Source organism: Microplitis demolitor, chromosome 5, assembly GCF_026212275.2.
Source record: "Microplitis demolitor isolate Queensland-Clemson2020A chromosome 5, iyMicDemo2.1a, whole genome shotgun sequence".
NCBI classification, from domain to species: domain Eukaryota; kingdom Metazoa; phylum Arthropoda; class Insecta; order Hymenoptera; family Braconidae; genus Microplitis; species Microplitis demolitor.
The window spans coordinates 20,289,583-20,303,345 of record NC_068549.1 but is presented as its reverse complement, the minus strand read 5'-3'; the positions used below and the strand labels follow the sequence as shown (position 1 = coordinate 20,303,345).

The window sequence follows — 13,763 nt, the reverse complement described above, 5'->3', positions numbered from 1 at the left end:
GAGAAATATTATTAATATCAAAATTTAAATAACAAAAATATTAATTTTATTTAATCCGACAAAAAAAAATTTAATCCAAATGTACATCCACGTAATCACAATACGAAAGACTAGACCCGAGTGTAAAAAAAATAAAAGAAAGCAAAGAACGAAAAAACTCGTAGGTGTCATTGTTAAAGTGAAAAAGGACACTGCCTACGTATTTACGTATATAAAAATTGCGTATTTAACATCTCAATGTCCGTAGCACACGAGGAACGATTCTCCCTGTGTACAGTACACAAGATATTTAAAAATAATAAAAACTTAAAGAAATTTGATTGAATATTCAACATGTCATTGATTAATTTTATCGTCAAATATTTTATTCACATAAATTACACGTAATTTATCAAGCCTCAGCTGCTAAGTATATTCAGGTGTTACGACCAATTAAACCGACTTAAAATATCATGAGAATAATACACGTTTAGCTTCTCTCTTGTATTATTGAAAAAAAATAATAAAAAAAAAAAAAACAGCGTCAGAAAAAAATAATAAAAAATAATAATGATAATAGCAATAAAACACACGAGAATATTAAGTAGTATGTATATTTTTTTTATCACTCGTGTCGCTTCATATATATTCTATCTCACGCGTAATATACATCAAGACTTAAATGTTAAGCTGACATCAGCCTTCACGCCGTAAGCATTTTCCGAAATCGTACGATTACATTGAAATATCCTCGTTTATACTCTACTCAGTGTATATAAACTGCCGATATATCTAATGTATGTAATGTAACGTACGATTGTTAATGTCAAGCAAGTATAAACATGTTAATCGGTAAGAGCAGTACTGAGTATAGAGTATCTAATTTATTTACTATTTTTTTTTTTTTCAACATTTTGCGGCTCAGCGCAATTGGCGAAATAAGATCGGTATTCCAGGATCAATTTTGTTCGTGACTATCCTTCAGGGTGTCGTTTTCTCTTATTTCTCGGCAGAGCTCACTCTCATATATTTGTATATATATATATACATACATAATGGTCGATGACCTCACTGATACTCTCAGGCTACTCTATTGTAAATTTGTCTTTCATTTGATATCATTTTTTTTTTTATTATCGCTGTAAATACATGTTTTATATACTTTATCATTACAAATTTTTGTCCATTTTTTTTTTTTTTTAATTATTTATATCAATAAGAGTCGGAGCTGAGTTAAGATAAATTTAATTATTTTTATTCTTAAAAAAATTATTGCAAATTTTTTTTCTGTTAATCTTGGAATTTTTACGTATTCAAGAAATTTTTTGCATTTAGCTATAGAATTTTTTTTATAATTTGATCTCGATGTTCATATTTCTATTCATCAGTTACTTTAGCTCCAATTTTGAAAATTTTCATAAAAATTCAAGCATGAATATTTTTATAAGGAGCATTAGTATAGAAATAAATATTTTTTTTTTTGTTTCAAATAACATCCGAAAAAATTTTAGTCTAAATGCAATCTTTTTTAGACAATAAATTGACAGCAAAAATAAAAAATTTATACGTCAATTAATTGACAGCAAAATACGTCAGTAAATTGACATCAAAAATAATAATTTTTATACATCAATTAATTTTCGCTTTTATCGAATGAGAATGATGACAAAAAAAAATGATGTGCAAACTATTTTTTTCTAGACCAAAAATAAATCTGTTGTTTTTAAACTTAACCCACTAATTATCCTTAGGATTTTTTTTTAAATTCTCAAGAATTAAAAATGAAATTTTGACGAAACTTTTTTGATTACTACCCAAAAAAAATTAAATAATCCTAATTTTTTTTATGAAATTTAAAAAAAATTACGAACAATAGCTTTTGTATTTGAGGTGGAATAAAATATAATTGTCTAATAAATAACCCATCGTAACCACAAGTAAAAAACTTTTCGTCAATCCATCAAAATTAATAAACCCGAAAATAAAAATAAAAAAAAAAAAGAAACTAAAAACGTGTCAGTATATAATTTTTTATTTCAATTTACCCAATCATTCAACTTAACACAGAAACGCCTCGTTTGCTTACGCAACCGACCGCAGTTCAGCCAGTAGCTGCGGTTTATTTTTTATATTTTCGCGCTATCAAAACTCAATAATTTCGCGACGGGGTTAATAAAGAAGTTTACTGTCTGGTCTAAAAAAATTTATTGCGGCTCAAAAAAAAAAAAAAAAATTCCAAAGGGAAACAAAAAAATTTGCTCACCGCGTTGATAATACGATACCTTAGAACAGGATATGGGATGCGCGGTCGGTGATATGTAGAAAGACATAATGTTGATACGACACAAGTAAAGATACAAGCGTGGTCACACGGTAAGGACGCCAAGACGAGTGTGTTATTGACGCTACGGGTTAGCGACTGTTTCCAAGGTGTGTCTAAGATACTTTATACTTATTACTTTACTTTAAACTTTTTACATCAACATCAGCATCAACATCAACATCAACATCAACATTGAATTCAATATCATTAATCAAAACTAATAAGTTAAAAAAAAATTTATTTTTTAAAGACAGAAGAAAACTTTATGGAGTCAAGAAAATTTTTTTGAAGACAAACGTTTTTGGGAACTAAGTGAAAATTTTCTCGAACCAAGAAAATTTGTCTACGTCAGAGAAAATTTCTATACAAAAAAGGATTTTCGACGCAAAAAAAGTATAATCCTGATTTATAAAAAAAAAAAACTAAAAATATGCACATGTAGAAAATTTGAAAAACTATCGGTGCAATTTTTTCAAATACTGATTTTTTCATAATTTATTGTTTAAAAAAAAATTCAAAAATTCTTAGGCGTCGACTAACTTTAGTATCATTTTTTGCTTCAAGAAATCCTTTTTTTTGTGAACTTCATTCGAAAAAAATGAAGTTTTCAAAAATATTTACTTAAATCAAAAATATTTACCTTCAGTCCGAAATTTCTTTTCTGTATGTACTACCAGTAATTTAATTTTATTTAAAAGTTAAAATTAAAACCATTAATTGTAATATAAATCAATAAAGATTTTAATATCACGGTCTTATTGAATTTCCGTAAGCCATAACTATTACGTAGGATTTAAATTCATATATGTCAACTGTAAATATTTATACTTGAGTGAATTATAATTTACTTGTAATGAATAATTAAATGGCCTATAATATACTAGATTGATTCGCGAAATTATTTTATTATTAATATAGTTCGTAGAAATTTATTCCAATTGGTTAACATTAAAAATTACAAGTCAAATGTGAATTGATGTACTTAAAACTTTTTAGTCTAGTTAAATACTCATAGAGAATAATTTCATTGCAGGAATAAATGGTAAATTAGTTTTATATATTTTTTACCTTTGTAATTTAATTTTTGTAAATAGAACGATTTAATTTGGGTAATTATTTTTGAAACTATGACACATAGAGTAAATATTATAAAATATTATTGAAGAAGAATAAATTTGCTTAAAAAAAAAAAAATGTTAGCTACTGAAACTCGCTTAAATATTTATAAGTATTTTAATGTATGTTGAAAATAAGGTCTCGGTCAAGGTGAGAGTTGGGCTGCCATATCGCCCATAAAATTTTTTTTTTCACTATTTGGAGTAATAAAAATTTGAAAAAAAAAAAAAAAAAAAATATATTATTCTGCTGCGAAATAATAATTATTGTGATTAACACTTTCAATTAATCTATAATCATTAATTAAAAAATTAAATTTTAATTTAAAAAAAAAATATATAAAATCTGACACCTCATTTTTAAATTTTGAATTCGCTTGAATTAAATTAAATAGATTTTTTAATAAATGTCAAGCTTGATGTTTATATGTACGCAAAAAAATCAAATTCTAGACTGAAAATAAATATTCTTGATTCGAATTTTTTTCAAAACCTCAATTCCTCGAATAGTAGAAATTTCATTTGACAAAGACGAATTTTTTTTAATGAAGACAAATTCTCTGGGCTCAAAAAAATCTTGACTTAGTTCTCGAAAACGTTTGTTTTCCAAAATATTTTCTTGACTCAAAATTTTTTTTCTGAGCATTGTATATTTCATTTTAATATTCATCATTACGACTATAAATTTCAAATATGTACCCAAACAAAATGCGCGAAAAATTTTTACTCGCCTTAAGAAATTTTTCGCATTATAAATTGAAAAAAAAAAAAAAAAAAAAAAAATATCTTTGAACAAGAAAAAATTTTTTGAGGCAAGACAAAAAGTTGTTGCTCCAAGAAATTTTTCCCTGTCCTAAGAAAATTTTCCTTGTGCCAAGAAACCTTTTTTTCGGTGTAACTATTACTAGTCAAGAAATTTTAAATATAAAATAGGTAAAAAAACAATTAAATATCATTTTTACTACGGCTACAAGAATGAAGAGTTACTGCGCCAAGTGTCAATGAACCTGACTCGACATTGTCTGTGATGTGTTAAATAAAATTTAAAAAAAATAATAACAACACCAACAAAAAACTAATATCATAAGTGAAAGATATAACCCGACATCCCTTACAACAAAACATAAATATTTATTTCTTGGCACCACGAATCATTAACAAATTCTCCCTACTCTGTCACTGTCCTCTTATAAAACTACTCTGTCATTCTATTCTCTACATTTACTTTTCTTCAGGCCTCATACTGAATGATATATATTTATATATGTAGTGCATTATTTTTTTTTACGTTTGCGTGTATGTGTACATGTATATGTGCACACATTGTGTCTGAATGGTAAAAGTAATACAGGATATAATATTCAACGAAATTCGTGACCCGAGTGTACAGTAATTGACGTTGCTAAAAAAGCAAGACGTGAATGATGATATACTTTACGATCTGTTGAGATCAGGTCCAAGCAGTTAATGTCTGGTTATACTAAACATTTTTTTTTATTTTGTATTTTTTAACTTTCATTTTCTAAACATCATTTACTTTCAAGGTTTCCTGACCTTCAAATTTTTTTTAACTATTAGGAGATGATAAAAGTCGTTTGATTATGAAAAAAAAAAATCACTTAATTTTTTTGAAAAAAAGAAAAAAAAATTAAAGAAATTTTTTATGAGTCAGTCATTTGAAATGAAAATTTTGAGAAATACTCAAATTCAAAATTTGAGAAAAAAATTATTTTTGGCTTTTTTACAAAATTAAGTCAAAAAATTTATGATACTGACGTTTAATGATTTTTGAATTACTTTCAAAATAATTAATTATAAAAAAAAAAATATTTAAAAAAATTGCACTTATAGTTTTGTAGATTTTCTACGTGTGCATATTTTTAGTTTTTTTATTTTTCAAATTGAATTGTTGGAAAAAAAATTCAAAAATTTTTAATTGTCGGTTAACTTCAGGATCATAAAAAATTTTCATAAAAATCAAAAAGTTTTTTTTTGTAATTACTGGGAAATATTTTCAGATATTTTAAAAATTTAATCTCAAATTTTTTTTCAAAATATTCCATCAATTAAAAAAAAATCGGGAATTTTACATGATCCTGGAGTTAGCAGACAATTTTTAATTTTTGGATTTCTTTTTTAACAAATAAATTACAAAAAAAAAAAAAAAAAGTAAAAAAATGCACACATAGGAAATTTTAAAAACTACAAGTGCAATTTTTTCAAATATTTTTTTTTTAATAATTTGTCGGTAAAAAAAAAATCCAAAATTATTAGACGTCAGCTAAATTCAGTATCATGAATTTTACACAATTTTATCCATAATTAAAATTATAATATTTTTAAAAAAATTATCTAATTTCTCAACAGACGACTTAATGACATGATTTACTAATTAAAAATAAATATAATGAAAAAAATTACAGACAATATTATTCACTCAAAATACTCTTTTATTTTCCTTCTTAATTCAAACACTGACTAAATTATTAATTTTCTAAGCTAATTAAATCATAGCTCTGAAATAAATTTTTTAAAATTTACTGTATTATAAATCTAAAGAGATCTTGAACTATAATTTATGTATATCTCAAAATAAAACCATTGAACAGGCATCACTATTTACTTAATGAGTGTCTAAAGAGTAAAAGTGCCCGACTGACTACACACTATTCGTTATTCGTTGATAAGAAATAACTTGACATTTAATTTTTTAGGATTTCAGACTAAAAAAATTTAACTATCTATAAATACGGCCAATTGACAATACCATTGCTTATTCAGCTTATTAATAGTACGAAAAAAAAATATAAATAAATTTCCTTGTTGCATCGTCACTCAATTTTCTTATTACTAAGTCAATTGAACGTTCTATTAATAGCATCACTGGCCGCATACTAAAAGTCAATGCATATGTAATATATGTAATAGTGATATCTCAAGTATTACTTCTCGCTCTTGCGTGTATTTATTAATATATAATATATAAATATATATGTATATGTAATGATACTGGAAAAGGTGAAAGTAGCAGATTACCGATCTAAGCGATATAATAATCCATTGATCATATTATACCACATCGTGACATTAATTTAACTGCCTGAGTCTATTTAAGCTTATGATTATTCACCTTCTTTTTTGTATTTAATTATAATAACAAAATTTATAGAATTACTCAATAAAATATTGATTTTAAGATATCGATATAATGTGAAATTAAGTTAACCGACGTCTTATAATTTTTGAATTCTTTAAAAAACGATAATTTATAAAAAAAAAGAATTATTTAAAAAATTTCACTTATAGCTTTTTTTATTTTCTAGATGTGCATATTTTTTTTTTTTTTTTTTTTAATTGATTTGTTGATATTGAAAATTTAATGAAGAAGTTAGCCAACGTCTTAATTTTTGGATTTTTTTCCGAAAGATAAATTATAAAAAAAAAAAAAATATTTTGAAAAATTGCACTAATAGTTTTTTTAATTTCCTAAATGTGCATTTTTTTATTTTTTTTTTTTTTGGTAATTAATTTTTTGAAAAAACAAAAATCAAAAATTTTGAATTGTCTGTTAACTTCAGTTCTTCAGGAAAAATTATTTTTATTGATTAAAATATTTTTAAAAAATTTGAAATTGATGTTCGCAAAAATATATACGATCGGTAATGACTATTTTCGATGACGGAATTTTTTTACGGTTCTATTAAAGAAATTATTTTAAAAGTTATAGATCTTGGGTCCGGTAAAAAATTTATTATAAAAAATGGCTAGAAAAAATTTTAGATAGAGAATACTAAATATTTTACGATCGAAAAAAAAGAAGTTAAAAGCTCGATGGGTCACTTGTGAAATAATAATGAATAGAAAATATTACTCTGAATACTAACAGATTTATTGCGATACGTAACTCGGGAAAAAATAACTTAGATCTAACAAGATTTGACTAGATCATAAATTTTTTTTTATTTCAAATCTTTACGACTGTTACCAGATAGTAATTATTCTATTTCATTTCGGATTTTTTTTTTATTGCTGCTCCTGTTATTGGCGCAGCCTCGAATGTTTTGTTGCTAATTAGATAGTATTTTTTTTTTAATTTTATATAACAAATATTTATAATCAATTTAATCCAATAAAAACTTATAATCGTCTTCGAAAATATTTATCAAGTGCAAAGGATTTGTGAGACAAATAATAAGCTGTTTGTTCTACAAAAGTATGTGATTTTGATAGCAATATATTTTATTGTTTGAATTCTGGTGATTTATGAGCTTGACATACAAACACACTTGGATTGTATCAATTCAAATTTCTTATTATTTTGTTTTTTCAATGAACAACACTAAGCTTTGATTGAATTTTGAGTTAATTCCAAAAGCTGAAATTTCAATGGAAATTTTTTTTGAAGCAGAAAAAAAAAACGTTTGATATGGAACAGGTTAAAAATGTATACTTGGCAAGTTTCATATTCCTGCTGAAGTAAGTAGATTAGGATCACGTGTTGTAAGACATCAGCTTGCTTTTTACGGATAATATATCGCGTAAAACGAATACTTAATTTATTTCTCATAGTAAATAATTATAATTTTTCTCCTTTTCGAAGTTCAATAAATTTATGATCTAATTATTTTTTTTAATTCATCACTTCTAGTTTACATTTTTGTCCTTTAATTTGAAATTTTTTTTTTTTAGTTAAAAATCTATTAATCAGCTTCAATTAATTAATGTACCTAAAAATCGTAACATTTTTTCCGCAGCGAAAATGAAAAAAATTTATGACCTCGAAGTTAACAGGCAATTCAAAATTTTCTGATTTTTTTCTTTCGACAAATCAATTGCAAAAAAAAAAAAAAAATGAAAAAATGCACATGTAGAAAATTTAAAAAACTACAAGTGCATTTTTAAAAAATATTGTTTTTTTTTTATAAATTATCGTTTTGGAAAAAATCCAAAAATTATTTGACATCAGAATCATAAAAAATTTATGTAATTCGACTGCTTAGGGGTAGTTAGGGTGGCCTATAATTTGCAACATATACCAGCATCTGTATGCGCAATATTTCCAAAAAATTGTCATCCAGTAGATTATACTTTTCATTTTTTTTTTCAGGTACATTACTTGTAATAAAAATCATGATACTGGTTAGCTAACATCTAACAATTGTATTTTTTTTTTAACCATAAATTTAAAAAAAAAAATATTTAAAAAAAATGCACTTGTAGTTTTTTAAATTTTCTACATGTGCATATTTTTAGTTTTATTTTTTTTTTTAAATTAAATTGTCGAAAAAAAAGTTGAAAAATTGTTAATTGTCCGCTAACTTCGGGATCATATAAAATCTGATACATAAACAATCAAAGATGATAACAATCGTAATAGCAATGATATATAAACTCACCATTATTATCATCAGAATCTTGATCAGTTATTTTCTCATGTATCCGTTGTCTATTGTCGTTTAATTTACGATGCAATCCCGTAAAATTAGTCACTTTAGATTTACCGGGATAAGATGTGTCTGCGGTATTTATACTCGTCCAGAGTATCACGAGAAACACTACGAGAAAAACAATCGCCAAAGCTGCTACGATAGACGATACACGATTTGATAATCGCGACATTTTTACATATATTTATATGTCAACATATATCCTATCAAATGTCTTTATCAATAAAATGAAATAAAAACTGATTTATTTATAAACAATAAATCGTCAATTATTTATTAATTATCTTTCTAGTCATATTAATTGACTTAAACATTCTATTGTTGAAATATATAAATATATATATTTTCTAAACATCAATAAATAATAATATAATTTGGCAGTGGGTTAAAATTAATCCTACACATCCGAGATATCTCAAGTCCACAAGACGTCAGTCATGATTTTTAAGATTTTATCATGTATATATGTATATATGTGTATATATATATCCGTATATATACATTTAGCGTTGAATAAACACTTGTATCGTTATAAATTATAGAAACATTTTTTTAAATTTATAACTTATTTTGCTTTTTATTGTTTCTTTTTTTTTAGTTTATTTGTTGACTGATATTGTAATTAAACATAAATGTTTTTATGAAGGTATCGAGTAAAGAAATGTCTATCGTGGGTACATTTAAGTGTCGATTGTGGTTTTAAAAATAAAACAATTAAATATGAAACCGTTTTAGCCGCGCACTTTTTAAATTCACTACACTCGAGCACTTTTCGCGGTTTTTTTTGTCTCCCTCGTGTTAAACCATAATCAATTTTTTTTTATCTAAAATAAAAAAAAATTTATTTATTAGATATCGAATTTATAATTTATGAGTTTTTACTACAAAATAAATTTTGAAATTTTTATAGACTTTTTTTTTGCAAAATTGAATTTTTCTCCAATTTTTGAGTTGAATTTTTTATAAAACTGAAGTTGGCAAACAATTACAAATTTTTGAATTTGTTTTTTCAACGAATAAATTACAAAACAAAAAAATCTAAAAATATGCACATGTGGGAAATTAAAAAAACTATAAGTGCAATTTTTTAAAATATTTTTTTTTTTTATCATTTATAATTTTAAATAAATTTCAAAAATTATTAGATATCGGCTAACTTCAGTATCATAAGTTAGCTAACGTCTATAAATTTTTGGAGTTTTTTAAAAACGATAAATTTAAAAAAATATATGTTTTGAAAAAATGCACCTGTAGCTTTTTAAATTTTCTACATGTGCAATTTTTTTTTTTTTTTTTTTTTAATAATAATAAAATTACCAAACAAAAACAAATCCAAAAATTTGTAAATGTCTTCCAGCTTCAGGATCACAATGTTTTTTTTTAAAATTCAAAATTTTAATACAACAAATAGTAATTAAAATATTCAAAAATATAACATACCTTTGAAAAACTATCCAATAAATAAATATTAAAAAATCACTCACTAAAAAACGAAATATAAAAAAATGAAGAAATGGAGTATGTAAAAAAAAAAAATTACAAAATACTAAAAAAAAACTAATGACAGCTGACAGAATAGATTATGTGAATCTGAGTATGAATGATAAGAGAGAGTACGAGAGGGAGACACGACCGGCTAGCTCCGCTCGCATGCACCAACTGAACAAACTTTTAAACAGCGAATCCTCGCATCCTCCGCGAGCTGTTGAGAGTTCTTGTGCGAACACGGTATCCACCGTTTATCCCTTCTACTTAAAATTTATTCGACTGTTTTACTCCCGCTGTACCAATAAAAAACCATACTACTTTTTTTTATTTTCAAAATAGTTTAATTCGTCTTTATATTCAAATTTTTTAAATCCAAGTCTACTAGAGTGATGATAAAAATTATTATCATTTTTTTCCCACCCAAAAGTACTATCACCTGCTGACAATTTTATCCGCTAATCACAATCGCAACAGGATATTTTCTTACTGATTGCAGAAGAAGTCACTTGTTAAGTGATAACGATAAACTACAAGATTTACTGGTTTTATTTAAGAGATAAACCGCCAAAATATTTTTTTAAAAATATTGTGGGGTCATGTGTTTTAGCCGCAATATTGGAAATTTGAAACAATAAGTAAAACTTTAAATTATTTAGTAAATAAAAGGGGTTCAATGGAAAAGAAACAAAATATGTTAGAAATGGAAATGAAATTATTGAATATCAAGTCTATGAAAATTATTGATCATCTTTTATTACTTATTAATGTAATGATAAAGAAATGATATGAGGATGATGATAATTTATGTTTAGTGCGATAAGAGTGGCGCCTGGAACTCTTTATTTAAAATAGAATACTTTTTTTTTTAATAGATAGGAATAAAAGATCTAAATATCTGGGAATTTATTTGAATTTTTGTTTATTTGGATGATGACAGAGTCATCTGGTGTCTTGATAAGATACGATGAAAAAGTTTGTTTGTACAGTTTATGTATCACGAGAGGGAGGAAATCTACAATACGAGGATGTCAAGTTGACTGCAACTTGATGGTGCTAGTGGATGGTAACTTTGTAAATTTGAAAATTAACCCGGGAAACCAGAGTTTTCGCGCGGAATTTAAATTAAACTTGACATCTCAATGATTCGATATAATTTGCATCCATATTACGGATGTAGAATTATCGCGACTTGTGTACTCATATATCAGTCAACACTTGGAACAGCAAACATAACAATGACCTAATCAAAAACACTGAACTGCAAGTTATTGAAAAAAAAGTGCAGTCATCAGGGATCGGCTACAAGTTGACTTCAACTTTTACAGACAGTTGGCAACAGTCTGAGCTTAAATATGAAAACAGCTTGACAGAAAAAGTTTTCATCAAATTGTTGGCAACTTTTTGTTCCCCTAACTATTGCCTCTAACTTAGCATCAAGTTGCTGTTGATTGTTGTGCGTGTCAACGAGTTACGGAAAAAAATTAACGTCAAGTTGTTGGCAAGTTTGTATTTCCTCAACTAGAACATTTAACTTAGCGTCAAATTGCTGTTAACTGCCATGTACTACCGAGTTACCGGAAAATTGACATCAACTTTCAACAGCAAATTGACGTCAAGTTGGAGCGAATTGCTATCTGAGTAATTGTGTTTAAAGAGTATCACCATCATCAGTTGATGGTATACTGATTTACAAAACTTAAAACATTTTTAATTATGAAAGAATTAGTTTCAAATAATAATTTTTTTAAAAAAACTTTCAACCAATTTTACCATTTAAAATTTATTTTATGACAAATAATTCAGTGAAGCTCTGAGATTTATTATTTGAAACTGTCTTTTTTTTTCCTCACAAAAAAAATATTTGATTCCGGGTTTGATTATTTAATTACAATAATCAACAAAATTATCTTAGCTATACATGAGTACGGATTTGAATATTTTGTCAAGTAAAAAATTAATAAATCAATAATTTTTCATACATTTTGTTTCCAATCTGTTCATTATCTCAGCGAATTATAAAAAGTATTAAATAGTAGAGCGATTGAAGTCCATCAAAATTAAATCAACAGACAATCGACAACTTTTTAATTTTTCAAAAAAAAAAAAAAAAAAAAATATTAGACACTTATACCAAAAAATGATTTCGAATGTATTCAAATAATTTTCATAAATCACTCTAAGTATATTTTTTAATGTGCAATTATTTAAAAAAAATACTTAGTCTAGTTTCGTATGTCACCATTTTCCATATCAATATTTTTTACCTCAGAATTTTTTATACCACTGCATAATTTTCATAATTATTCAAGCATTTATGATAATTAAATATATTTAATTTACCTGAATTAATTATTTCAGCTCCACTGGTTCATTAATTACACAGACCGGCACTTGTTTTTTCGTTAAAAAAAAAAAAAAAAATTACTCACGCACTATCACTAACAGCTATTTGAATTTAAATAAAATAAAATAAAATAAAATAAAAAAAAAAACTCACGCACTATCACTAACTTTTTGACTTTAAAAAAAAAATACACTCACGCACTATCACTAACAACTATTTGAATTTAAATAAAATTAAAAAAAAAAAAAATTACACTGACCGCGCACAATATGAAACTACACATCAAACTTAACACGCACTTCACTAGACACGGAGAAAATCAATAAAAAATAAATAAAATAAAATAACAAATATGAATTTAAATAATAAAATTATTCTCGGAACTAAACAAACGAGACACAAACACTAGACCGGCTAGACGTAAGTAAAGAGTTCGTTACTTCTCCCCGACAACTACGCAACAAATAAAACAACAGACAACTGACGCCCGGTATTCAAACCCGAGTGCACAGCAGTGACGTTAGAGGCCGAGTGCTCGCTGGCTATTGACTTAGTGTTACTCCACGCTGAGACGCTGCGTTCGAAAGGACCAATCAAAGCACGAATTTTAAACCCCGCGCATGCGCAACGGCGATTTTTATTTAAAAAGGAGCTTTCTGATTGGTTTAAACTGACCGGGAAGTAGATGGCGCACCACATGATGAAAACTGGACCAAATAAGCTCCCTTAAGTTGGCGGGGGGAATTCAATGTTTAGCAAATTTTTTTTAGCAATTCGTTTGTTCGTTTATTGTTCGTCAATGTTCGCTATAAATAATTATTTGTTCGTTTTTTATTTTTTTTTAAATAAATTTTTAAAAATTTATTTGAAGTTAGCAGTGATTATACTCATTTTCTATTTTTTTTATTTTTTTTCCATTTATCTTGATTTGTTTGTTGATGCACCACCAAAGATAGGGTTTGTTCGTTTGTTTTTATATTTATAATTAATTATTAAAATTTTAATTATGCCCGTTGATCTAATAGTAGTGTTGCGCATGCGCAAGTGTCTGCTCTCGGTTTAAAATT

General features: G+C 25.8%; 1 protein-coding gene across 5 annotated transcripts in view; it reads right to left on the bottom strand.

Moving 5' to 3' along the window:
• LOC103579449 (A disintegrin and metalloproteinase with thrombospondin motifs gon-1) overlaps positions 1 to 12,773 on the bottom strand; it is a 122,444-nt gene extending 109,671 nt beyond the window's left edge. For 3 of the 5 annotated variants that reach the window (XM_053739037.1, XM_053739035.1, XM_053739036.1), the window contains exons 1-2: positions 10,305 to 10,514; positions 8,814 to 9,688 (exon numbers count right to left, since the gene is read on the bottom strand). In XM_053739037.1, the coding sequence (XP_053595012.1) occupies positions 8,814 to 9,036 (223 nt within the window). In that variant the 5' untranslated portion in view covers positions 9,037 to 9,688; positions 10,305 to 10,514. Of the gene's footprint in view, positions 1 to 8,813; positions 9,689 to 10,304; positions 10,515 to 12,692 lie in introns of those variants that run through there. The other 2 variants (XM_053739038.1, XM_053739039.1) reach the window with 2 other exon arrangements.
• Between the last annotated feature and the right edge of the window lie 990 nt (positions 12,774 to 13,763).